Source organism: Rattus norvegicus, chromosome 4 (genome assembly GCF_021556685.1).
Source record: "Rattus norvegicus strain SHRSP/BbbUtx chromosome 4, alternate assembly SHRSP_T2T, whole genome shotgun sequence".
Taxonomy (NCBI): Eukaryota; Metazoa; Chordata; class Mammalia; order Rodentia; family Muridae; genus Rattus; species Rattus norvegicus.
This window is the reverse complement of record NC_141537.1, coordinates 15,552,420-15,578,198: the sequence shown is the minus strand read 5'-3', so window position 1 is coordinate 15,578,198 and position 25,779 is coordinate 15,552,420. Positions and strand designations below refer to the sequence as shown.

Genomic DNA, 25,779 nt, shown 5'->3' with positions numbered 1-25,779 from the left:
GTGAGAGAGAAATGGGATCTTTTCTAAGAAAGCCTGGAGTATGTTCTCAACTTCTACAGCTCCATAGTATGTGCCTCTCATTTCCATAGAGTAGGCCACCCTTCGGTTGTCCATAAATACTTCTTTCATAATTCTAAAGCTGTTTATTTTATGTTCTAGCATACACGTTTCTATTTTCCGTAATTAGGATGGACTGAAAACATTTTTAAGATTGGAAAGAACAATTGTGTTTGAGAGAGAGAAAGAGAAAGAGAGAGAGATAGGAGGAGGGAGGGAAAAAGAAAGAGAACATGAAGTTGGATTATAAGGAGCTAGGAAAAATATGGGTGGGGAATCTGGGGGAATGGGAAATATGATCAAATCATACTGTATGAAAAAAATTAAATAAAATATTAATTGATAAAAAATATGTATTAGTGATGTGAAAAAAATCTCCAAATATAATAAAATACAATTTAAAGTTTAAAAAAAAAAGTGCCTAGCAGGACCCATGCAGGAATGGATGACCACTTAATCTTCCAATTCTGTTACTGTTCCAAAATGTTGGTGACTACCTACAGATTGACCTAGTCTTAACCGTGGAATTTTGCAGGGTTGAAGCATTTTATCACCAAGCTTGCATCGTGATTCTGTGTCCTGAAGAAAATCCCAATTAAAAACTGTTCTTAATTTTGCATTAACCTTGCTGATCTCGGGTGCTTACTTTTCTGTTTTGTGTCTTCTGTGCTATTTTATCAATGTGACCTTAATCATCTCCAGGCTTGTCAGGAGCTGTTGACTACATTGTTCTAAATGGTTCAGGGCCCAAGAGCTCCAAGGTGCATGCTTTCCTCATTGGGTAAATAGTACCATATTAGAAATTCCTTTTCTGATTTGTTAGCTTAATTTCGGGGACATGATTAGTTTTTTAAAGACTAATTCAACTTCAAATACCTTACTTTTCACAATGAAAAATAATTCTTAACTTTCCATAAGCTTGGAGCTGTCTGTTCTCTACTCTGTAATCTTAATTATTGCTTCTTTTTATATGTGAATATTGTGATTGTTCATTAGCATCCTATCCAAAATCATCCTTTGCTCATACAAAAGCAAAATCTGTCCAAGGCTTATCATGTTGCCTATCAAAAAACACAGGATATCTACTGTGCTGTTCTGTAGTAGGGAGACAAGAATTGTGAATCCTTTACTCTGTATTTTCAAAAGCTAGAAGACTTTGAACATTTTTACCATAATAAATAATAAATATTTGGAGACATAAATATGCTTAATCTAAACATTATACAAACTACACATGTATTAAAACATATTGATGCTCCACTAAAATACGTATAATTTTGTGTTTTTACATATCAGTAATGTAAATGTAAAACTTTTCTTTGCTTACTAAAAATCTTTAGGAAAATACAAACAAATCTATGTGCATGTACATTGACATATTTGTACATATACACACATATATGCAAACATTCAAACATTCATCTTTACAATGAATATGTTTTGGAAATATTTTTTATCATTTTCTTATAACACATCTGTCACCTCTAGTGATATTGAGGATAGAGGCAGGGATGTGCCTCTGTAATGGAGAATTGATTATGCTATTGCGTTCTGTCCCAAAGTGTGAGCTAGCCACTAGCAGCTGATTTTAAAGTGTAAGTATTTATAACAGAATTTTACGTTATCGTGAATTCTTAAATCGTTTTCTTTGGAATATCAAGCAAACAAACCAATCAATATCTTAGGTAGAAGAAAATACATTCCTCCTAAATTCTGAAGAAATTCAAGATGGCGAGTGAGAGCATATATAGTAAATTGTCCCCAAGACCTTTTTCCTTGTAAATCTGACAGAGATGATTAAGGACATCTACTACTTCTACAGACAGCACTTCTGACTAGCAGCTTGTCAGGAAAGAGCCAAAGCTAAGAAGTCAGTGAAGGGATGGTCTATGAGGTGAAGGATAACCTAAAATTTGATCATGAAAAGCATGTACATGCTGTTACATGCCTTTCATGGCAGTAAACTTGTTAAAAATGTGGATTCATGCATTGAGCCACATAAGTAACACATGTCCTGTCCATGATTCCAGTTCTACTCTCTATATATTCTCTACTTTATTTGCTGGTGAAAGGCACTAAGTAGGTATTTTCAAGTAAAGGATTTTTTTTTGTAAAGGATTTTTAATAGACAGTGTCTTCATTAGCTTTGGATATCTGATGAAAGTCATCTGCAGAGTTATTTCTCTCTCTTCCCTTTTCTTGTGGATCATACTGACTATAGACTCCTCGTGTGTTGAGCTTAAAAGAGCTTCTCCAACTCTGCTTGAAATGTCACAAAACAGAAGAGAGTAACGGCATTGTGTCAGCTCTCAAAACTTATATATCCATAGAAGTTGGGGCAAGGAAATGTGAATCTATAATTAATGGTACAATCATCTTTCATATGTTTGCAATGAGACTATAAGTTGGTGCTCCTGTAAATGGGAAGATGGCAGGCTAACAATTATCAAAAAACAAACAAACAAACAATAAAGGGCTGACCAGTTGACTCTGGGTAAGTGATTTGGGCACTCTTCTCTGGTGCTTTCAACATCACTTGGTTTCCTGTATCTCATCGTCTAGGGTGGTGAGATTCCCACCCCTCCCATGTCAGCATGTGTACTAATGTCACTCTTGGGCAAGTCTCGTTTAGGTAGTCATGTCACTGAAACTCCATGAGTGTAGCTTCCCTGATACTTCTTCTAAAAGATTCATTATTGCAGCAGACCTTCTAGTCCTCTGGATCTCACAATCTTTCTACCCCTTCCCCATTTTCTGTACTGCTCTCTCTGCCTTAGGTACAGGACTTGCACACATAACATTATAGGGACCAAGTAGTTTGTTTTCTGTGTAACAATGCTATAAAAATAGGGGTCAGAGCCAATGGATTTGAGAGAGCAAGACAGGTGTATCTGAGAGGGATCAGACGGATGATAGTACTCATTTTCAAAAATAAAATATATGCAAAAGAGCGCATATTCTTTAATCCAAAATTGAATAGAAAAATAATAAAAGGTTTGGTGTGTGTTGTGTCCTGCACAGATGTACGTAATAAAAGTCTGCCTCAGTCAACAGAAGACTGTGAACTGATACAGACCCAAGCCACATCCACACTACTGTTTTGTGATATTGAAAGTGATATCATGCAATCATGTTCATACCATTGATATTTTGTCAAGTAAAAAAAAATCAAGCCATATAATATGCACTTTAATTAAAAATTAGCCTGTAAACATAGAATGCAATTTGAAATGTATTAACAGTGGTTGTTTTTTTATGGTGAAATTGTAGGTAATTCTATTTTTTTCCCCAAGAAGCTAGCTTTGTCCATAGCAATATATGTTACTGCAATAATAATAACACTATTAAGTATCTCTTAATATATCATACAGGCAATCGAACACATTAGTTAGCTTTTGAGTTACAGAGAGAGAATTAATGTTTGGCAAGGAGAATGAACTGCTCTTTGTATTCGTCAGACTTTCTTAGGAAACCTCAGTTCAGCGAATGTAGAAAGCAGCATTAGAGGTAAATCCTTTGTTTTCAAACAGCATGCTTTTGCCTGTGGTAAGATTTATAACTTTATTGATATTCTCAGTGTGAATGTACTAATGTTAAGCTTAGAGAATTAGAAACATTCTCGGGAAAGTACATTGAAATTTTTAGATTATTATTTTTTTTAATGATACCTGGGGAGCATCATCCTGGTGGCATCCAATTCCGACCCATGTGGCAGGAACAGCATGGTGCTCGCCATCTCGATTGTTCGGTATCAACTGAGAATGTATCACCGTCTCGATAGTGGGGTATCAATTGAGGATATAGAGCATTCTTTGTTTTGGTCACCACAAATGGTTTGCTACCCTCAGAAATATATTTTCAAAATATGGTCTTTATCCCAAAATGCTCCTTTCACAGCACAAACAAATAAGCGAGCACCATGCACTCTCAGTAAAGTGGTTTGCCTTCTGTATCGCACTAAATGGTGATAGCATGATGAGATGCCAGCCTACTGCTTGGCAGGAACAAAACACCAGACCCAGCAGGAAACCTGCAGAGAAGGGAGCTCTGGTTCTAACTGCCAGTCTTCAAGCCAATGCTTCTGATAGCTCCCACAATGGGTCTGAAATTTAGGCAAATGCTGACGGCTTTACTCATTTTATTCTGCTTGGAAGACCGTTTATTTAATCTATGAACAATTAAATTATATTACTTTTTATTAGAAAATTGTGCTTTCTGTTCTTTATTTACTGAAAGAAATAACTTTTTATTTTTCAGAGCTTCCATATGGCTGGGAAAAAATCGATGATCCTATATATGGCACTTACTATGTCGAGTAAGTCTCTAAGCGCGATATTAACTTGTTACTAATACGTTGTGAAATTGTGTTAGCAGTGTATGTACTGAGCATGTGTGGCTAACGGCCCCTTTTATTCCCTTTCATCTGATTCTGAAATGTCCACAAAAGGATCTACCGGCATGGCTTGTGTTTCTCGATTCTGCAGCTGGCTGAGGTGTTGTTCCTTCTCTTGGACTCATGAGTCTGAAACAGTAATTGGAAAGTGTGTTCCACCCGGTCCTCTGAATGAATGATAATTAAAGACACTTAAGTGAACGCCTTTTCATTTTGAAATCAAAATGTTGGGAGCTGGATGCTTGTTTGAAAAAAAAGATGTGCTATTATACCAGATCTGAATTCAATTAACTGAATCAGCCACACCTTCCCATTGAAGTATAAAATAAAAATGTGATGCTTTCTTCTTTGCAGAAGAACACAGTATAGCTTCCGTGTTCTTTTGTGTTGCCCATTGGCCGCTGCACTACATTAACATACCTGATCACAATACAGGCTCTCTGGATCTATACATTATCTAATTCAGACTAAAGATCTACTAATGATTAATTTAACACACATATTTTTTCCTTATGGAAAAACGGTATTCATAATTTTCAAGAATTATGTAATTTACTGTCTAGAACACTCACTCTCCTCTGGTAGAGAATGTCTACCTTTTATCTACCGTGTGGTGCTCCTAAAATTATTGGAGTGACTCACAAAGTTGACTTTATTTCTACTTAAATACTACCCAAGAAATGCAGGGGTTGACAGCCAAAGACTCTCACACTGCCTACCAAATCTGAGCTCCTTTTCTCCTCATCAGAAGCACAGTGGTCAAGGGTTATAGATTAATGGTTTTTTCTCTAGCTTTCTGTGCTTGTATATTCAAGCAGGTCCTGGCCTCTGTTAGGTGTCCAGCCTGTCTTTTTGCCGCAGAGGTTCAGACGAACTGGACCTGTGAACCCCACTGCCCCGAGCCTCTCCTGCTTGAGCACTCAATTGCTTTGATAACCATCACCCCTATGCTCATCGTGAAGCCCCAAGTTTGACTCCACCGTTCATCCCTTCCACAGTTACAGTCAAGGTGAATTCAGCTCGCTCATCACGAGCAGTCTTCTAACACCGTGCTTACTCTCTAATGTTTGGACCCTCAATAGATACAGAAAGGAAGACAACTCCACAGTATCATGCCTGATTCCAAAGAAGAGGGAAGGCTGAAAGGGAGAGGGTGAATATCATGTGTAAATATTTACAAGGACAATGGGACCTATTAAACTGATAATCAACGAAAATTCATGATTTAATAGTAATGAACTTCATCCTTAATTAATCGAAAAGTAAGTTTGCTAGGTCCCAGCTTGGATGCTTGTTCATATTGGTTGGCCATGCTCACAATCAAACCTGCCTGGGAAGGTGCTCTACCACTCAGCCCCATACCCAACGCTCCTAAATTGCATTAATCTACTTGACCAGATTGCAGTATTCCTCAACGTGGAGCATCTGAAGTCTAGAGTGCTTCCACAGGACTGAGATGTGTGACACACCATAGCTCTTTTTAGTACATTACCCTCTGGAATCAATGAACAAAACCGTCCCCTCTGTCCCAGTGTTAGGAAACCCATGAGGATCCAGGTAGGGAATATTTAGGAATCCACACCAGCCTGATCTCTTCCAGTGCACAGGCAACCACTGCCATCAGTTACATGTGGGAGGAACTCTGCGCCCAAGTGTTAGTCACAAAAGCAAGGAAGTGTGCCAGCTCCAGTGTGCAAGTTCCCATTTGCTGACCCCTGCCCTCTTCTAATTCCTCAGATTATCTGTTCATATCTGTCCTCATGTCCTTTGAAACTAATTTCCAATGTTCAATCATGTTTGTCTAATTGGGTCAGAAAATGGTGGATCAAAGTAGCTTAATGTCCCTCTAGTTGATCAAGTTCTGCTATTTGCCATGGCCTTGTGATTGCAGGACTCCTGATAGTGACCTTTATTAGTAACAAGATGTGTGACTATGTCAGGCCAAGCAGAAAATTGAAACAAATAAGCATATAATCTAAACATACAGAGAGCATTGAGTAGAACATTATCCAACTATTTCTCGGAAAAATACTTTCTGAAAACTCGCCAGCATATTTTAAATACCTCAAGTTAGTGTGTATGTATGTATGTTTGTATTGCGTGTATATGTGCATGTACTCATGCTACTTAAAGTAAGAAATATCTTCCATCACAATAAAGAGAGTTTGTGATATGTTTTCATTGGAATATATCTATTTACATTATTATATTTTTATTTATTTATTATATATAAGTACACTGTAGCTGTCTTCAGACACACCAGAAGAGGGCATCCAATCTCATTACAGGTGGTTGTGAGCCACCATGTGGTTACTGGGATTTGAACTCAGGACCTCTGGAAGAGCAGTCAGTGCTCTTAACTGCTGGGCCATCTCTCCAGCCCTACATTATTTTTAAAAACTGTATCATTTCTACTACTCTGCCTTTGACACTGGTGTATATTGGCTCTGAAAGTAGGCCCTGCTTATGAAACTTATCAGTTAGATACATAAGTAGAGGCCATGTAGAGCTTGTAATTCATACAGTATAATTGTTTGGAGTTGGGGGGAGTCTACTAATTTCTTGTATTATTTTATAAAGTAATACATTTCTAGTCTAAATTAAATTATCAAATTTTCTAGTGTAGATATTAAAAAAATACAAGCTATCATTCTGAGACTCCGCTCAGTGGTAGAGTGCTTGCCTGGCATATTCAAAGTTCTAGGTTCAGCTACACCATCACAAGCATGCATGAGTACACATGCGCATACACGCAAACACAAACACACACACTCTCATATTAACATATCATTCATAATTACAGTGATGACATTAATGTAGAATCTTAAGGAATCCTATTTAAAATCCTTAAGATTCAGTTAATCTTGTTTTCAAATGGGGAGCCCTGAAGACACACATACAAGTAACATTAGACAGACTGAGCAGGTTATATTTAGGAATATACATAGACGCACGCAAAAACAACAAGTGACTTCATGTAAGTAAGAGGCCATGAACTTGAAGTAGAGTGGGACAGAGCATATGGAAGGGATTGGGGGCAAGAAAGAGAAGACAGAAATGCAATTAAATTATAAGCTCAGAAATAAAATTGAGAAAAACAAGGTTATCTTTATAGATCTTTGTCAATATACGCCCAAGAACACATTGGCTCCCTAATGCTGCTAATGGCAGTAGTAGCAGTAAGCAGTGGATTTTTTGTAGATGTCTCACTTTTGGTGATTAGTCATACATCCGTTTATGCAATCAGAAGACTGGCTATGAAATAATGAAAAGCATCTGCCTTGTCCAGTTGTTTAAGAAACAACATACAACCTGCATTCTTCATTCCTAGACACAGACGGATGGCCACCATAGTCGCCAGCCACCATAGTCCTCAGCCACCAAGGCAGCATAGAAGCTGCAGAGCAGGCTCCGCCCTCAGCCAAGATCTACAAGTTGAGACCAGTGCTGTGCTTCAGACCCAGTTGTCTTCCACACATTTCCTGCCAGTAGCAAGGCAAATAACAATTCTAGCAACCAATAGCAAAGGTGGTTTGCACAGCTAGGCTGCCGCAAAGCCTTGACTTTGCAGGTTTTGACTGCTGTAACTTACCCAGAATGTTATAATGTTCATACCATGTAAATTAATTTTAAATATTATGGGTGGGATATATCCAAGAGTCCAGAGGAAGAAGTCCTCCTCCTTAACATCATTCCATCAAAATAGTTACTACAAGTTCCATGCACAGAGTGTGCCATGGACTGGGTTGCTCAAAATCCTCCACCACATTGACTGTCCTCCGCAGTGATGACAAAGGAAATGACCTTTAGTTTACAGTTGGGGAAACACATGCTAAAAAAGCCGACTAATTCCCAAGAGACCATATACTGACCACAGGCCATTTGGCTCTAGAGCACAGATTCCAAATTCTTGCTAATATAACTCCCGTAAATTTCACACGTACAACACATAATGTTCCAGACAAACCTTTCAGCCTCAACACTAGGAACAGTGAGGACGCTTTTGAGAACAGGATGACCTCCCTCTAGATCTAAAGCAATTCCACAGCAAGATGCTCAAGGGTGGGAGGCCACACCACCTACCCAGCCCCTTCAAATGAGCTCTTAATACAAGCACTAATGATCCATCGGGTCCTTGCCTGCTTCGGTGAAGAGGGCTCTTGAGCAGGAAACAAGACCCAAAACAAAACGTAAAGCCCCGCTGTTGTGGGGTCTAATCCCAGAACTTGGGGACACTCGTTTGCAGCATATAGGACTGTATTTTAAGGACACTGGGCCCTACTTGATATGTCTCATGTCATCTGCACGTCAGGCAGCTAGACTGAGCTCGAATCTAAATGCCAGCCAGAAGAAGTAAGGCCAGTTTCCCTGATAGACCATGCTAGCACTGCACTTAGCAATGTATTAAGAAGTCCTGGAGCTGCTAACTAGACATGTAACTGTCATCGGTCATAAAGAACGGGGAAAAAATTAATGCAGAAAGTGCAAACTGTAGCACTGAGCAACTGTGGCTTTTGTATAGACACGGATTTCTCTCCCCCTTTGTGAAATTATGTCTGCTGGCTACATTCAGGCTTTAATGGCAGTTACACAATTTGCTTAAGTAGCTTATCCAGAAGACACAGTTTCCTGGGATGGCTTTTCTGCAAGCTGCCTCCTCTGGCACAGGAAGAGAAGCCAGCCATAGAACGGCATTTAAAATCATAGTGAGGACTGACAGATATGATTCTCATGCAAGGCTTTAAAAGTTCCTCTTGTGATGTCACACACCTGCTACTATGAACCATTTACTCGTGTGCGGTTCCCAAGGGTGCTGCCTGCTATCAACGTCACGTTGAGCGTTAAGGGACAATCATCCACTGCCTGGCTAGCAGTGAGCTTTGCCCTGGTGTATGATGTCAGAAAGTAGCTGAAGAGCCTTGGATCCAAAAAACAATCACAGTGCATGGTTGCCGTTCTCCTCAGTCATTTTCTAAATTTTCCAAGGCAGGGGGAAGGCTCTTAGCTTCAAGTTTTTCTTTAAAACACAGGTGTAAAACATGCACAGTTAGAAATGAGGAGAGTGCCTAAAATCTTGCTTTCTATTGGGTGAGGCCCAAAGGTACTGTTTCAGTTCTGCTCTCTTCTTAAACACCCAGAATATGTTTGATGATTTTTAATACCTGTTCAACAAGCAAGTGTTTTCTCCGCCTTGTACATTAATGTGAGTGGAAATGCTGAACAGAAGGTAGGACGACGAAAGGGTCCAGTATGTTGGGTGAATTCTGTGTTTTGTGAACAGTTTGGGGGCCTCTCCATTATGTCTTCTTAGCCACATGGATGTGCTGCACAGTGGCTTGGCATGCAAGTCCTGCAGCTTCCTGGGTCGTGGGTAGGTAGATTGTAGTAGATTGGGGAAAGGATGAGGAGAAAAACAGAGAAAGCGCAGCAGGAGGGCAAGTGTTTACTGTGCATGGAGTATGGACTCCATTTCCTCAGAGCACAGAAACTCACGAGGATGAAATACTTGGACACAGCTAGGCATTTTCACTCCACTGTTAGTATGTAGCACAAGTCTGCCATAGTTATTCAATGATGTGGTTTTTATCTTCTATTTATTAAGAAGATAACATGTGTGGTGTGTGGGGGAGTGTATGTGTGCACGTGCATGTGTGTGCACGTGCGCACGTGTGTTCTTCTTTTGGTAATACCTGGCTTTCCAGTAACTTCCTGATCACAATATACCCCACAAAGTGAACAGTTTTTTTTTCTTTTTTTCGGAGCTGGGGACCAAACCCAGGGCCTTGCGCTTGCTAGGCAAGTGCTCTACCACTGAGCTAAATCCCCAACCCCAAAGTGAACAGTTTTAATGAAAATTTTGATTTGTCAACATACATATAACTTATTGTCATGGCCAGAAATGCACCACACTGAGTAACAATAGCACTGTTGATAATGCTACAGGCCAGGTATTTCTGAGGAAGGACTGCAAGAGGGTGGTGCAACTGGGGCTGCTGGAGAGCTAGAGGTTCCAGGGACATATGTATACAAGGAGATTATAATGCCTGGGTGCCTAGCACTTATGTCATCTGAAGTCTCTGGGAATTCGTGATAGTAACTCTAGAAATAACCGCGATAAGGCACACCTTAGCATTCAGCATGCTTTCACATTAATTATCCAGATGCTAATCATCACATTCTCGAAGGGAAAACCAAACCTCTGAGTTCTCCAAGGGCGTACGGCCAGTAAGGCTGAGCTATGCCAGAATCAGCAAAATGGGCCCCAATGAAACAGCCGTTCGAGATGCTGTTCAGGTCTTATACTTTGCAAAGTATTTATTAAATGACCCTGAAGCAAAACACTTTGGGGTGAGACAAAAGGTACCAGACTAGAAATGGTGACGTATTCTTTATATTGGCAGATGCGTGAAAGTTAAAGTGTCTGTATCCAGGAGTACACACGTTCTATATAATCAGCTGCTTCCCTCCTACACGATGACTTTCTCCTCTTGCTCTCCCTGATTGAGCCATGTGGATGTCAGTTTTGTGTATCAGTTCGCCCCACCTGAGGAAGACAAGGATTCATGCTTTCTAAGAGAGCTGAGTCAGTAATAACTTAGTGAGGTAAACACATGATATTTTTTGGCAGATAACTTCCATAATTTTTTAAAAGATTTATTCATTTATTATATATAAGTACACTGTTGCTGTATTCAGATACACCAGAAGAGGACATCGGATCTCTTTACAGATGGTTGTGAGCCACCATGTGGTTGCTGGGAATTGAACTCAGAACCTCTGGAAGAGCAGTCGGTGCTCTTAACCACTGAGCCATCTCTCCAGTCCCAACTTCCATAATTTTAATAGATAACAAGACAATAGCAAGAGATAAGAAGATACTACCACTCTAGCGTCAGGTCTTCTTTGAGAATTTTATACATACAATGATTTCCATTATTTCCCACTACTCTCCCCACCCCTCAGCTCCTCCTGTGTCCTTTCACTCCGTCTCAAGTTCATGGCATCTTCTCTTTCAGTTATTATTGTTACATATGTGTACATAGAATATATAATATCTAATTATTGTATAAAGCACATAACATTGTATTGTGTGCACAAGTTTACCGCTCACCGTGTAGGATTAGATAGCCCATCAAGGAGTTCATCCCTGGAGAGAACCGATTTCCCCTTTTAGAGGACATTAGCAGCTATACCTCTTTATCCAGGCTGGGACCTTGTGAAAATGGCCCTGTCAAGGCTGGCATGTCAACTGCTGACAGCATCACGTAGGTCTTGTTTAAGCCGCCATGTTGTTGGATTGCATGGTTGCAGCTTCACTCTCAAATCTAGAAGACCGTACCTGTCAGCAGTTAGAGTACTTCTGACCTGTCTTCCCTGATTTCCCCTGAGCCTCAAGTTTAAAAATTGTGTCAAGTTAGATTGTCTGGGGTTGAGCACCATACTGTCACTCATCAAAGATAAATATGCGTAGACAAATTGTCTTTAAGCATTTTTAACAAATTTAAATGAAACCCTTATTGGGGTGTTTTTAAAGAAGATAGATACAGGCAAATATCCTAATAGCGACACAGTACCCTGGGTGGCAACGGGGCGGGGAAACTCACGGCAGAGGCAGATGTATTGAGTACGCAGACCCCGAGTCCTCATCAGACCAGGGGAAAAAGGGCAGAAATACCATAGGTAGAGGCAGTACGTGGTGTTGTATTCACCATGCCTCCTGCTAATCTATTTTGTCCATAAGACCATGAAGAACATGACAGTGTCCTAGCAAAGGAAGATGGGGAGGACGTCAAGACCCAGGAGCTATTGTTCATGGGAGTCACAGACAACTTTTCTAACTGGATGTGAGATGTGTGGGAAGTGGTATTTCTACAGAAAGAGGGCTTAAAGGCCTATGGGTAGTGCCATCCCTAAGGAGGGATCCATATTCCACATAGCTGAGTGCTAAAGTGACACGGAGCCTGAAGCTAGCATCTTTCTTTGGCTCATTCTGTTGGCTTCTTGCTAATGCCATGTAATAAGTCGTTCATTGTCCAATTATTTGCAAAACAACTCTTCTACCTTACGAACACAATTTCTCTGCAGAGTAGGTGAGTTTTCTGCATTCCGTGCAGGATCTAGAGATGATCTCTTGCTAACAGTCTGTCATGACAGACTTCAGAGTCTCTTCTCGGCCTAAGAAACAGTTCTAAAGTTAACACACGAAGTAAAAATTGCACAGAGTCAAAATTATCCTGAAGTTACCCAGGGTGGTTCAGTGTTAGAGATTTGCATACTAAAAGAACACCATTGTGTTAGCAACGAATACTTTCAGGAGTTGAAGCAGTTTTCAGGCGGTTGGTTCTTTGGTTTTTTTCATAGCTAGGGAAGAGGGATATTTAACTTAGAGGGATATCAATATTATCAGAGGTCTGCCACAATCTGGACAAAACGAGGCATCGGGAATTGGCGCCATGTCTAAGACTCTATAATTGAATAAAACAGGTAATGTCCATCCAGCAAAGCAAACTATAAATCGCCCTAGCCCACACAAAAACTGTAATTCACCTCATCATGAGTTGGGAGAATTCTTTTCAGAATCCTTTCTCTGTGTCATGGAGCGTGATGTCGTAATAGTTCACATCCTAAGTATGCACGATTTCTGATAAACAGGTTGGCACAGAGTTTCACGTAAGCTCCCTGACGCTGGCCTGTTAAATGAATGCTTTAGATTGGTTAGTGGCTAAGGTCTCTTAAAGCTCAAGGACCATGCACTGCACCTCGTGCTAGCACGGATAAACCTGGCCATGTTCCTTTATTAAGCCTCATGGCTCTCTCATTATAGCTGCACATCAAAGCATACTTAAAATTTTTAAGTATTTCCATTCGAGTTCTGCTTCTGTTTGGCTAGATGGCAACATATGTCACCATTATTTTGTATTAATAATTACAATGGTAATGGGTCTTATGGAATGAACACTTCCCTAAATGGTGAACTGTTACAATAAACTATGGAGAAAACGCAGAAAATCACTTGACACACAGAGTCCTGAGACTGGTATTAAGTTGTCATTGAAAATGAAGAAGGATAAAAGATACATCTCTAGACAAAATCATGATAAGAATATGTTTAATGTTTATTTTCTATATGTATAAATGCTTTGCATGCATGTATATTTATATACAGATTCATTCAAAACCCAGGAATTATACAAGAAGGAGACAGATCCCCTAGAATTGGGATTACAGACCCTTGTGAGGGGCTCGATGGACGCTGAGAACCCAATTCCTCTTTAAGAGGACCGAGTGTTAAGCCTCCAGACCCAAGAAAAATATTCTTATACATTATCAGAGCTGACTGCATTAAAGGGAGAGATACCTTTCTATTTTTAAGAATAAAAGCAACATCGTTAAGCACAACTTTTTACTACAGTTAACAGATATCTTCATCCTTAACTAGCTGAAAGACAGACTGAGCTCTTAGTGTAATCAAAAGGGGAGATCCTCCTATTTTCTTTATTAAATTTTATGTTTAATTCCAATGTAAAGAAGATGAATCTGTAACTCTCAAGAACACCAGTGTGCTTTGGGGGCTGAGGCTACATATCCTACAGGGAGAGAAACACCATTTGCTAGGATATGTATGTAGGTTAGTGATTTTAATCTAAGTTTAATCTAGAAGAAACTCATCAGCCTGCCTTATAGTCCCAACAACTCAGAAGGCTGAGGCGGAAGGATATAAGTTTGAAGGCATCTCTGGGCATCAGAGTGAGTTTAATGCCAGCCAGGAAAATTTAGTGAGACGCTGTCTCATATAGTAAAAAGTAGGAGGGGAGGACTGGGGCTCTATCTCAGCGGTAAGAAATTTACCTAAACTCTGTGAAGCCCTGCCTTTATTTTCCACTACCACAAAAAGAAAAAAGAAAACCACTCATCATTGTTATTTTCAAACACTCAGTCTCACCTGTTGAGCCAATGATGACAATATACCTTAGCCCAGCTATCCATTAACCAGTCATTTACAGAGGTTAACAAAGTTCCCTGCAACTTTTCCACCTCACTTTTACAGTGACTGTATTTTGAAGACTGGTAAGATGATAGGAGAGACTGACCGACTGCCTTGTTTTCTGTAGTATTACCAGGAATTTCGTTTGATACATTGACCTCATATGTAATCTCCAAGAAAGTCCCCTCGCTTAACATTAGTAGACCTTGAGAAATAATTCAACAGATAATGGCGGTGGTAGTGGTGATAGTGGTGGTGGTGGTGGTAGTGGTGGCGGTGGTGGTGGTGGTGGTGCTGGTGCTGGTGCTGGTGCTGGTGCTGGTGCTGGTGCTGGTGCTGGTGCTGGTGCTGGTGATTGCTCAGATTTATAGGCTGATGTAACCTTCAGATTTTTTAGTTTGTGATCTTCCTGCTTTTGCCCTCAAAGTACCAGAATTACAAGCATATGTCACTGTGCCCTGCTAGCAATTACCTTTATGAAGCATTTGGCATGCATTAGGTCTGCTACAAAACCCATTTAACCATCATCATAATACCTTATGACAGATGCTATTATTTCTGAAATGTAAAGACACCAAGCCATCAAGGTAGCTGTTGAGAGAAGTACAGTCTGAGGCAGGGCTTAAGAAACTTTACTGTCCACATTTCATTCTCCACTCCCAGACCCTAAGTAACCCAAATAGTAAATGAGCTAAAACTCACAGTGCTTTGTCTTTAAACACGTCCATGTAGTTTATTTTCTAATTTGCCCCTCAAAATGCCCCTGTGATTTGAGGTGGATGTATGCAGGTGAGACAGTTTGAGTCAGGGAGCACGAGGGACCTTCTCAAAAGGAGAAGTGCTTCCTGCACATGTTTGTGAAGAAGCATTCCCTTTAAATGAAGCTTGAGCCCTCATTCTGGTTTGCTCTCAGGAATGATAAAATGGAGGGCTGAAGGGGTAAAGGCTGTCCTACTGTCACCTGCAGCCATGTATAAATAAAGGCCTTCTCACCAAGCCTGACAACATGAACTTGATCCTTAGATACTTACACTCCCGCTCTGAGCTCCGTATGTATGTTATGGCATCAGTGCCCCACCCCCACGAAGCAAACAAATGTAAGAAAAAGTGAAAGAACTTTAAAAATGAGAAATTGACAGCTCTACCTCCTAAGAGGCTTGGGAAGTACAGCAGAGACATCCAGGAGATAGAGAATGCCAGCGCCAAGCGTCTCTTTTTCTCTGTCACTCCACACTGCTCAGGGTCTGCTAGTGAGTGCAGCATATGTGGAGTGAGAAATCCACCATTTAAATGAGGTCGCCGCGAGAGTGGAAGTGGGGCAGGTCTCCCAAGCCCTCAGACACCACCTTATAGAGTGACATTTCCACTGCTTTCTGTACTAAAAGTGAGAAGGACCTGTCACCGACAGCTCAAGAGAGCACTTCAAGATGTTTGAGATGAGCGTTAACGAGTTTGTATTTTTGTGAGCATCCTCATTTTTCTCCACAAGTACCTTTGGTCCTGTTCATCAGTCATAACTCAAAGTCATAGTCCATATTCAAATCATAGGATCAGTAAGGACAAAGAGTTGGTGCTCTTAGCATTCTGTCTAAGCTCCACCCCCAGTTACCTGGCAACAGCCAGGTATACCTGACACCATAAAAGGGGCTGCTTGCCCCCCTCCTCTCTCTCTTGCTCTCATTCTCTTTTTTTTTTTTATTAACTTGAGTATTTCTTATATAAATTTCGAGTGTTATTCCCTTTCCCGGTTTCCGGGCAAACATCCCCCTCCCCCCTCCCCTTCCTTATGGGTGTTCCCCTCCCAACCCTCCCCCCATTGCCGCCCTCCCCCCATAGACTAGTTCAATGGGGGTTCAGTCTTAGCAGGACCCAGGGCTTCCCCTTCCACTGGTGCTCTTACTAGGATATTCATTGCTACCTATGGGGTCAGAGTCCAGGGTCAGTCCATGCATAGTCTTTAGGTAGTGGCTTAGTCCCTGGAAGCTATGGTTGCTTGACATTGTTGTACTTTTGGGGTCTCGAGCCCCTTCAAGCTCTTCCAGTTCTTTCTCTGATTCCTTCAACAGGGGACCTATTCTCAGCTCAGTGGTTTGCTGCTGGCATTCGCCTCTGTATTTGCTGTATTCTGGCTGTGTCTCTCAGGAGCGATCTACATCCGGCTCCTGTCGGTCTGCACTTCTTTGCTTCATCCATCTTGTCTAATTGGGTGGCTGTATATGTATGGGCCACATGTGGGGCAGGCTCTGAATGGGTGTTCCTTCAGTCTCTCTTTTAATCTTTGCCTCTCCCTTCCCTGCCAAGGGTATTCTTTTTCCTCATTTAAAGAAGGAGTTAAGCATTCACATTTTGATCATCCATCTTGAGTTTCGTTTGTTCTAGGGATCTAGGGTAATTCAAGCATTTGGGCTAATAGCCACTTATCAATGAGTGCATACCATGTATGTCTTTCTGTGATTGGGTTAGCTCACTCAGGATGATATTTTCCAGTTCCAACCATTTGCCTACGAATTTCATAGACTCGTTGTTTTTGATAGCTGAGTAATATTCCATTGTGTAGATGTACCACATTTTCTGTATCCATTCCTCTGTTGAAGGGCATCTGGGTTCTTTCCAGCTTCTGGCTATTATAAATAAGGCTGCAATGAACATAGTGGAGCACGTGTCGCTTTTATATGTTGAGGCATCTTTTGGGTATATGCCCAAGAGAGGTATAGCTGGATCCTCAGGCAGTTCAATGTCCAATTTTCTGAGGAACCTCCAGACTGATTTCCAGAATGGTTTTACCAGTCTGCAATCCCACCAACAATGGAGGAGTGTTCCTCTTTCTCCACATCCTCGCCAGCATCTGCTGTCACCTGAGTTTTTGATCTTAGCCATTCTCACTGGTGTGAGGTGAAATCTCAGGGTCGTTTTGATTTGCATTTCCCTTATGACTAAAGATGTTGAACATTTCTTTAGGTGTTTCTCAGCCATTCGGCATTCCTCAGCTGTGAGTTCTTTGTTTAGCTCTGAACCCCATTTTTTAATAGGGTTATTTGTTTCCCTGCGGTGTAACTTCTTGAGTTCTTTGTATATTTTGGATATAAGGCCTCTATCTGTTGTAGGATTGGTAAAGATCTTTTCCCAATCTGTTGGTTGCCGTTTTGTCCTAACCACAGTGTCCTTTGCCTTACAGAAGCTTTGCAGTTTTATGAAATCCCATTTGTCGATTCTTGATCTTAGAGCATAAGCCATTGGTGTTTTGTTCAGGAAATTTTTTCCAGTGCCTATGTGTTCCAGATGCTTCCCTAGTTTTTCTTCTATTAGTTTGAGTGTGTCTGGTTTGATGTGGAGGTCCTTGATCCACTTGGACTTAAGCTTTGTACAGGGTGATAAGCATGGATCGATCTGCATTCTTCTACATGTTGCCCTCCAGTTGAACCAGCACCATTTGCTGAAAATGCTATCTTTTTTCCATTGGATGGTTTTGGCTCCTTTGTCAAAAATCAAGTGACCATAGGTGTGTGGGTTCATTTCTGGGTCTTCAATTCTATTCCATTGGTCTATCTGTCTGTCTCTGTACCAATACCATGCAGTTTTTATCACTATTGCTCTGTAATACTGCTTGAGTTCAGGGATAGTGATTCCCCCTGAAGTCCTTTTATTGTTGAGGATAGCTTTAGCTATCCTAGGTTTTTTGTTATTCCAGATGAATTTGCAAATTGTTCTCTCTAACTCTTTGAAGAATTGGATTGGTATTTTGATGGGGATTGCATTGAATCTGTAGATTGCTTTTGGTAAAATGGCCATTTTTACTATATTAATCCTGCCAATCCATGAGCATGGGAGATCTTTCCATCTTCTGAGGTCTTCTTCAATTTCTTTCCTCAGTGTCTTGAAGTTCTTATTGCACAGATCTTTTACTTGCTTGGTTAAAGTCACACCGAGGTACTTTATATTATTTGGGTCTATTATGAAGGGTGTCGTTTCCCTAATTTCTTTCTCGGCTTGTTTCTCTTTTGTATAGAGGAAGGCAACTGATTTATTTGAGTTAATTTTATACCCAGCCACTTTGCTGAAGTTGTTTATCAGCTTTAGTAGTTCTCTGGTGGAACTTTTGGGATCACTTAAATATACTATCATGTCATCTGCAAATAGTGATATTTTGACCTCTTATTTTCCGATCTGTATCCCCTTGATCTCCTTTTGTTGTCTGATTGCTCTGGCTAGAACTTCAAGAACTATATTGAATAAGTAGGGAGAGAGTGGGCAGCCTTGTCTAGTCCCTGATTTTAGTGGGATTGCTTCAAGTTTCTCTCCATTTAGTTTAATGTTAGCAACTGGTTTGCTGTATATGGCTTTTACTATGTTTAGGTATGGGCCTTGAATTCCTATTCTTTCCAGGACTTTTATCATGAAGGGGTGTTGAATTTTGTCACATGCTTTCTCAGCATCTAATGAAATGATCATGTGGTTTTGTTCTTTCAGTTTGTTTATATAATGGATCACGTTGATGGTTTTCTGTATATTAAACCATCCCTGCATGCCTGGGATGAAGCCTACTTGATCATAGTGGATGATTGTTTTGATGTGCTCTTGAATTCGGTTTGCCAGAATTTTATTGAGTATTTTTGCGTCGATATTCATAAGGGAAATTGGTCTGCAGTTCTCTTTCTTTGTAGTGTCTTTGTGTGGTTTAGGTATAAGAGTAGTTGTGGCTTCGTAGAAGGAATTCGGTAGTGCTCCATCTGTTTCAATTTTGTGGAATAGTTTGGATAATATTGGTATGAGGTCTTCTATGAAGGTTTGATAGAATTCTGCACTAAACCCGTCTGGACCTGGGCTCTTTTTGGTTGGGAGACCTTTAATGACTGCTTCTATTTCCTTAGGAGTTATGGGGTTGTTTTACTGGTTTATCTGTTCCTGATTTAACTTCGATACCTGGTATCTGTCTAGGAAATTGTCCATTTCCTGAAGATTTTCAAATTTTGTTGAATATAGGTTTTTATAGTAAGATCTGATGATTTTTTGAATTTCCTCTGAATCTGTAGTTATGTCTCCCTTTTCATTTCTGATTTTGTTAATTTGGACGCACTCTCTGTGTCCTCTCGTTAGTCTGGCTAAGGGTTTATCTATCTTGTTGATTTTCTCAAAGAACCAACTTTTGGTTCTGTTGATTCTTTCTATGGTCCTTTTTGTTTCTACTTGGTTGATTTCAGCTCTGAGTTTGATTATTTCCTGCCTTCTACTCCTCCTGGGTGTATTTGCTTCTTTTTGTTCTAGAGCTTTTAGGTGTGTTGTCAAGCTGCTGACATATGCTCTTTCCTGTTTCTTTCTGCAGGCACTCAGCGCTATGAGTTTTCCTCTTAGCACAGCTTTCATTGTGTCCCATAAGTTTGGGTACGTTGTATCTTCATTTTCATTTAATTCTAAAAAGTTTTTAATTTCTTTCTTTATTTCTTCCTTGACCAGGTTATCATTGAGTAGAGCATTGTTCAATTTCCACATATATGTGGGCATTCTTCCCTTATTGTTATTGAAGACCAGTTTTAGGCCGTGGTGGTCCGATAGCACGCATGGGATTATTTCTATCTTTCTGTACCTGTTGAGGCCTGTTTTTTGACCAATTATATGGTCAATTTTGGAGAAAGTACCATGAGGAGCTGAGAAGAAGGTATATCCTTTTGCTTTAGGATAGAATGTTCTATAATGGATCAAGGACCTCCACATCAAACCAGACACACTCAAACTAATAGAAGAAAAACTAGGGAAGCATCTGGAACACATGGGGACTGGAAAAAATTTCCTGAACAAAACACCAATGGCTTATGCTCTAAGATCAAGAATCGACAAATGGGATCTCATAAAACTGCAAAGCTTCTGTAAGGCAAAGGACACGGTGGTTAGGACAAAACGGCAACCAACAGATTGGGAAAAGATCTTTACCAATCCTACAACAGATAGAGGCCTTATATCCAAAATATGCAAAGAACTCAAGAAGTTACACCGCAGGGAAACAAATAACCCTATTAAAAAATGGGGTTCAGAGCTAAACAAAGAATTCACAGCTGAGGAATGCCGAATGGCTGAGAAACACCTAAAGAAATGTTCAACATCTTTAGTCATAAGGGAAATGCAAATCAAAACAACCCTGAGATTTCACCTCACACCAGTGAGAATGGCTAAGATCAAAAACTCAGGTGACAGCAGATGCTGGCGAGGATGTGGAGAAAGAGGAACACTCCTCCATTGTTGGTGGGATTGCAGACTGGTAAAACCATTCTGGAAATCAGTCTGGAGGTTCCTCAGAAAATTGGACATTGAACTGCCTGAGGATCCAGCTATACCTCTCTTGGGCATATACCCAAAAGATGCCTCAACATATAAAAGCGACACGTGCTCCACTATGTTCATCGCAGCCTTATTTATAATAGCCAGAAAATGGAAAGAACCGAGATGCCCTTCAACAGAGGAATGGATACAGAAAATATGGTACATCTACACAATGGAATATTACTCAGCTATCAAAAACAACGAGTCTATGAAATTCGTAGGCAAATGGTTGGAACTGGAAAATATCATCCTGAGTGAGCTAACCCAATCACAGAAAGACATACATGGTATGCACTCATTGATAAGTGGCTATTAGCCCAAATGCTTGAATTACCCTAGATCCCTAGAACAAACGAAACTCAAGACGGATGATCAAAATGTGAATGCTTCACTCCTTCTTTAAATGAGGAAAAAGAATACCCTTGGCTGGGAAGGGAGAGGCAAAGATTAAAACAGAGACTGAAGGAACACCCATTCAGAGCCTGCCCCACATGTGGCCCATACATATACAGCCACCCAATTAGACAAGATGGATGAAGCAAAGAAGTGCAGACCGACAGGAGCCGGATGTAGATCGCTCCTGAGAGACACAGCCAGAATACAGCAAATACAGAGGCGAATGCCAGCAGCAAACCACTGAGCTGAGAATAGGTCCCCCGTTGAAGGAATCAGAGAAAGAACTGGAAGAGCTTGAAGGGGCTCGAGACCCCAAAAGTACAACAATGTCAAGCAACCAGAGCTTCCAGGAACTAAGCCACTACCTAAAGACTATATATGGACTGACCCTGGACTCTGACCCCATAGGTAGCAATGAATATCCTAGTAAGAGCACCAGTGGAAGGGGAAGCCCTGGGTCCTGCTAAGACTGAACCCCCAGTGAACTAGACTATGGGGGGAGGGCGGCAATGGGGGGAGGGTTGGGAGGGGAACACCCATAAGGAAGGGGAGGGGGGAGGGGGATTTTGCCCGGAAACCGGGAAAGGGAATAACACTTGAAATGTATATAAGAAATACTCAAGTTAATAAAAAAAAAAAAAGATAAAAAAAAAAGTAAATTTCACAAATTATAAAAACACTTATTAAATCTCATACTTAATATTACTCCAAGAGAGACCTTGGGTCCACTACAAGTGCAGCATGTGCTATTACCCACTGATCCATCTCCCTAGTCCGTTTGGAAAATTTAATGGATTATCCAGTATGATGCTCATGAAACTAGTAAGGGGGAAAGGAAAGCAGCCTGTTGTGTGAATTTACCCACAAGATAAGCACCCTTGTTCTCATCTGTTCTGCTCAAACTGTTCCAGAAGCATCTATCCAGAGCAAACCATTAAAAAAATCAATTAAAACATGCAATTAAGAAGGACAAAATGAAATTAAAGCTACTCTTAGATGAAAAAAAAAAAAGAATGTTCTATAAATATCCGTTAAGTCCATTTGGCTCATGACTTCTCTTAGTCTGTCGACATCACTGTTTAATTTCTGTTTCCATGATCTGTCCATTGATGAGAGTGGGGTGTTGAAATCTCCCACTATTATTGTGTGAGGTGCAATGTGTGTTTTGAGCTTTAGTAAGGTTTCTTTTACATATGTAGGTGCCCTTGTATTTGGGGCATAGATATTTAGGATTGAGAGTTCATCTTGGTGGATTTTTCCTTTGATGAATATGAAGTGTCCTTCCTTATCTTTTTTGATGACTTTTAGTTGGAAATTGATTTTATTTGATATTAGAATGGCTACTCCAGCTTGCTTCTTCTGACCATTTGCTTGGAAAGTTGTTTTCCAGCCTTTCACTCTGAGGTAGTGTCTATCTTTGTCTCTGAGGTGTGTTTCCTGTAGGCAGCAGAATGCAGGGTCCTCGTTGCGTATCCAGTTTGTTAATCTATGTCTTTTTATTGGGGAGTTGAGGCCATTGATATTGAGAGATATTAAGGAATAGTGATTATTGCTTCCCTTTATATTCATATTTGGATGTGAGGTTATGTTTGTGTGCTTTCATTCTCTTTGTTTTGTTGCCAAGACGATTAGTTTCTTGCTTCTTCTAGGGTATAGCTTGCCTCCTTATGTTGGGCTTTACCATTTATTATCCTTTGTAGTGCTGGATTTGTAGAAAGATATTGTGTAAATTTGGTTTTGTCATGGAATATCTTGGTTTCTCCATCAATGTTCATTGAGAGTTTTGCTGGATACAGTAACCTGGGCTGGCATTTGTGCTCTCTTAGGGTCTGTATGACATCAGTCCAGGATCTTCTGGCCTTCATAGTTTCTGGCGAGAAGTCTGGTGTGATTCTGATAGGTCTCCCTTTATATGTTACTTGACCTTTTTCCCTTACTGCTTTTAATAGTCTTTCTTTATTTTGTGCGTTTGGTGTTTTGACAATTATGTGACGGGAGGTGTTTCTTTTCTGGTCCAATCTATTTGGAGTTCTGTAGGCTTCTTGTATGTCTATGGGTATCTCTTTTTTTAGGTTAGGGAAGTTTTCTTCTATGATTTTGTTGAAGATATTTACTGGTCCTTTGACCTGGGAGTCTTCACTCTCTTCTATACCTATTATCCTTAGGTTTGATCTTCTCATTAAGTCCTGGATTTCCTGTATGTTTTGGACCAGTAGCTTTTTCCGCTTTACATTATCTTTGACAGTTGAGTCAATGATTTCTATGGAATCTTCTGCTCCTGAGATTCTCTCTTCCATCTCTTGTATTCTGTTGGTGAAGCTTGTATCTACAGCTCCTTGTCTCTTCTTTTGGTTTTCTATATCCAGGGTTGTTTCCATGTGTTCTTTCTTGATTGCTTCTATTTCCATTTTTAATTCCTTCAACTGTATGATTGTGTTTTCCTGGAATTCTTTCAGGGATTTTTGTGTCTCCTCTCTATGGGCTTCTACTTGTTTATTTATGTTTTCCTGGAATTCTTTCAGGGATTTTTGTGTCTCCTCTCTATGGGCTTCTACTTGTTTATTTATGTTTTCCTGGAATTCTTTCAGGGATTTTTGCGATTCTTTCAGGCATTTTTGCGATTCCTCTCTGTAGGCTTCTACTTGTTCTCTAAGGGAGTTCTTCATGTCTTTCTTGAAGTCCTCCACCATCATGATCAAATATAATTTTGAAAATAGATCTTGCTTTTCTGGTGTGTTTGGATATTCCATGTTTGTTTTGATGGGAGAATTGGGCTCCGATGGTGCCATGTAGTCTTGGTTTCTGTTGCTTGGGTTCCTGCGCTTGCCTCTCGCCATCAGATTATCTCTAGTGTTACTTTGTTCTGCTATTTCTGACAGTGGCTAGACTGTCCTATAAGCCTGTGTGTCAGGAGTGCTGTAGACCTGTTTTCCTCTCTTTCAGTCAGTTATGGGGACAGAGTGTTCTGCTTTCGGGCGTGTAGTTTTTCCTCTCTACAGGTCTTCAGCTGTTCCTGTGGGCCTGTGTCTTGAGTTCACCAGGCAGCTTTCTTGCAGCAGAAAATTTGGTCTTACCTGTGGTCCTGAGGCTCAAGTTTGCTCTTGGGGTGCTGCCCACGGGCTCTCTGCAGCGGCAGCAACCAGGAAGACCTGTGCTGCCCCTTCCGGGAGCTTCAGTGCACCAGGGTTCCAGATGGTCTTTGGCTTTTTCCTCTGGCGTCCGAGATGTGTGTGCAGGGAGCAGTCTCTTCTGGTTTCCCAGGCTTGTCTGCCTCTCTGAAGGTTTAGCTCTCCCTCCCACGGGATTTGGGTGCAGAGAACTGTTTATCCGGTCTGTTTCTTTCAGGTTCCGGAGGTGTCTCAGGCAGGGGTCCTGCCGCTCCTGGGCCCTCCCCCACGGGAGCCCAGAGGCCTTATACAGTTTCCTCTTGGGCCAGGGATGTGGGCAGGGGTGAGCAGAGTTGGTGGTCTCTTCCGCTCTGCAGCCTCAGGAGTGCCCACCTGACCAGGCGGTTGGGTCTCTCTCTCACCGGGTCTCGCTCTCATTCTCTTTTGCTCTTACCCTCTTTCCCCTTTGTCCCTTCTCTCCCCATTTCCCTCCCCCCTTCTCTCCACGTGCTCATGGCCAGCCTCTACTCCCCCTCCTCCCCCTGCCCCTCCTCCCCCTGCCCCTCTTCCCCCTTCCCCTCTCTCTCTCTCTCTCTCTCTCTCTCTCTCTCTCTCTCTCTCTCTCTCTCTCTCTGCCCTACTATCCTCTTACCTCCCCTCCCCATGCCCTGAATAAACTCTATTCTATACTATATCGTCATGTGGCTGGTCCCTCAGGGAGAATGGATGCCTCAGCATCCTTTCCCCAGACCCCCATAGAACATAATCCCATCTCTCCTTATCCTTTTATAAATACATTGGTGCCAAAACCCAGGATCGAACCAGGGACACGGGACATATCCTCTCTTTATCTTTTTATAAACACATCATATGGTGCCAACAGGTGCCACACCAACCTTGACAAAAACTAAAAGACAACCTTTGAAGAGAAAGTTCTGGTTTGATCTACTGGCTTATTTTGTTGCCATTTTACTTCTGATTTTTCAATACATAAAACATTCACACACGCCCAAATTTCCACTGTGGCACAGTCGCTCACTGTTTCTATGTAAATAACTCCTGAGTTCTCAAGGTATTATTAAATATATCAAAATAATATTCTGTGATTTCACACTCGTGTTTTTAGAATATCTGCAGATAATTTAGAGTGTAATTGAAATTTCCAGTTTCATATTGAAAATGGAAATGACACTCACCTTGCAGAAGCATTAGCAGATACATATTCTGCATGCATGACTATGAGAAATTTGCTTGAAAAGTAAATATACAGTTGTTTCGGAACCATGTAAATCAACGTTCTTGAATTTTGGCACTGCGCAGAGCAGGGCTAATTTCCTGTATCAACTGGGAGATATGCCAAAAAAAAAAGTTTACCCATTTTGAGCAAGAGGTAAGCTTTTGAGCCCAGTGAGCCAAGTATCTGGCATGAGAACTAGACCAGATAAATATTAACCCCTTTCTTCCTCTCTTTATTTTCTCAATTCAACCACTTGAGACATCTATGAACCAAGTTTAAATCTGAACAGGAA

General features: G+C 40.8%; 1 protein-coding gene across 15 annotated transcripts in view; it reads left to right on the top strand.

Moving 5' to 3' along the window:
• The window catches only part of Magi2 (membrane associated guanylate kinase, WW and PDZ domain containing 2), a 1,487,762-nt gene that overhangs the window by 1,139,955 nt on the left and 322,028 nt on the right, over window positions 1-25,779 (top strand). For all 15 annotated transcript variants that reach the window (NM_053621.2, XM_087655501.1, XM_087655502.1 and 12 more), the window contains 1 exon segment: window positions 4,315-4,372. In NM_053621.2, the coding sequence (NP_446073.2) occupies window positions 4,315-4,372 (58 nt within the window).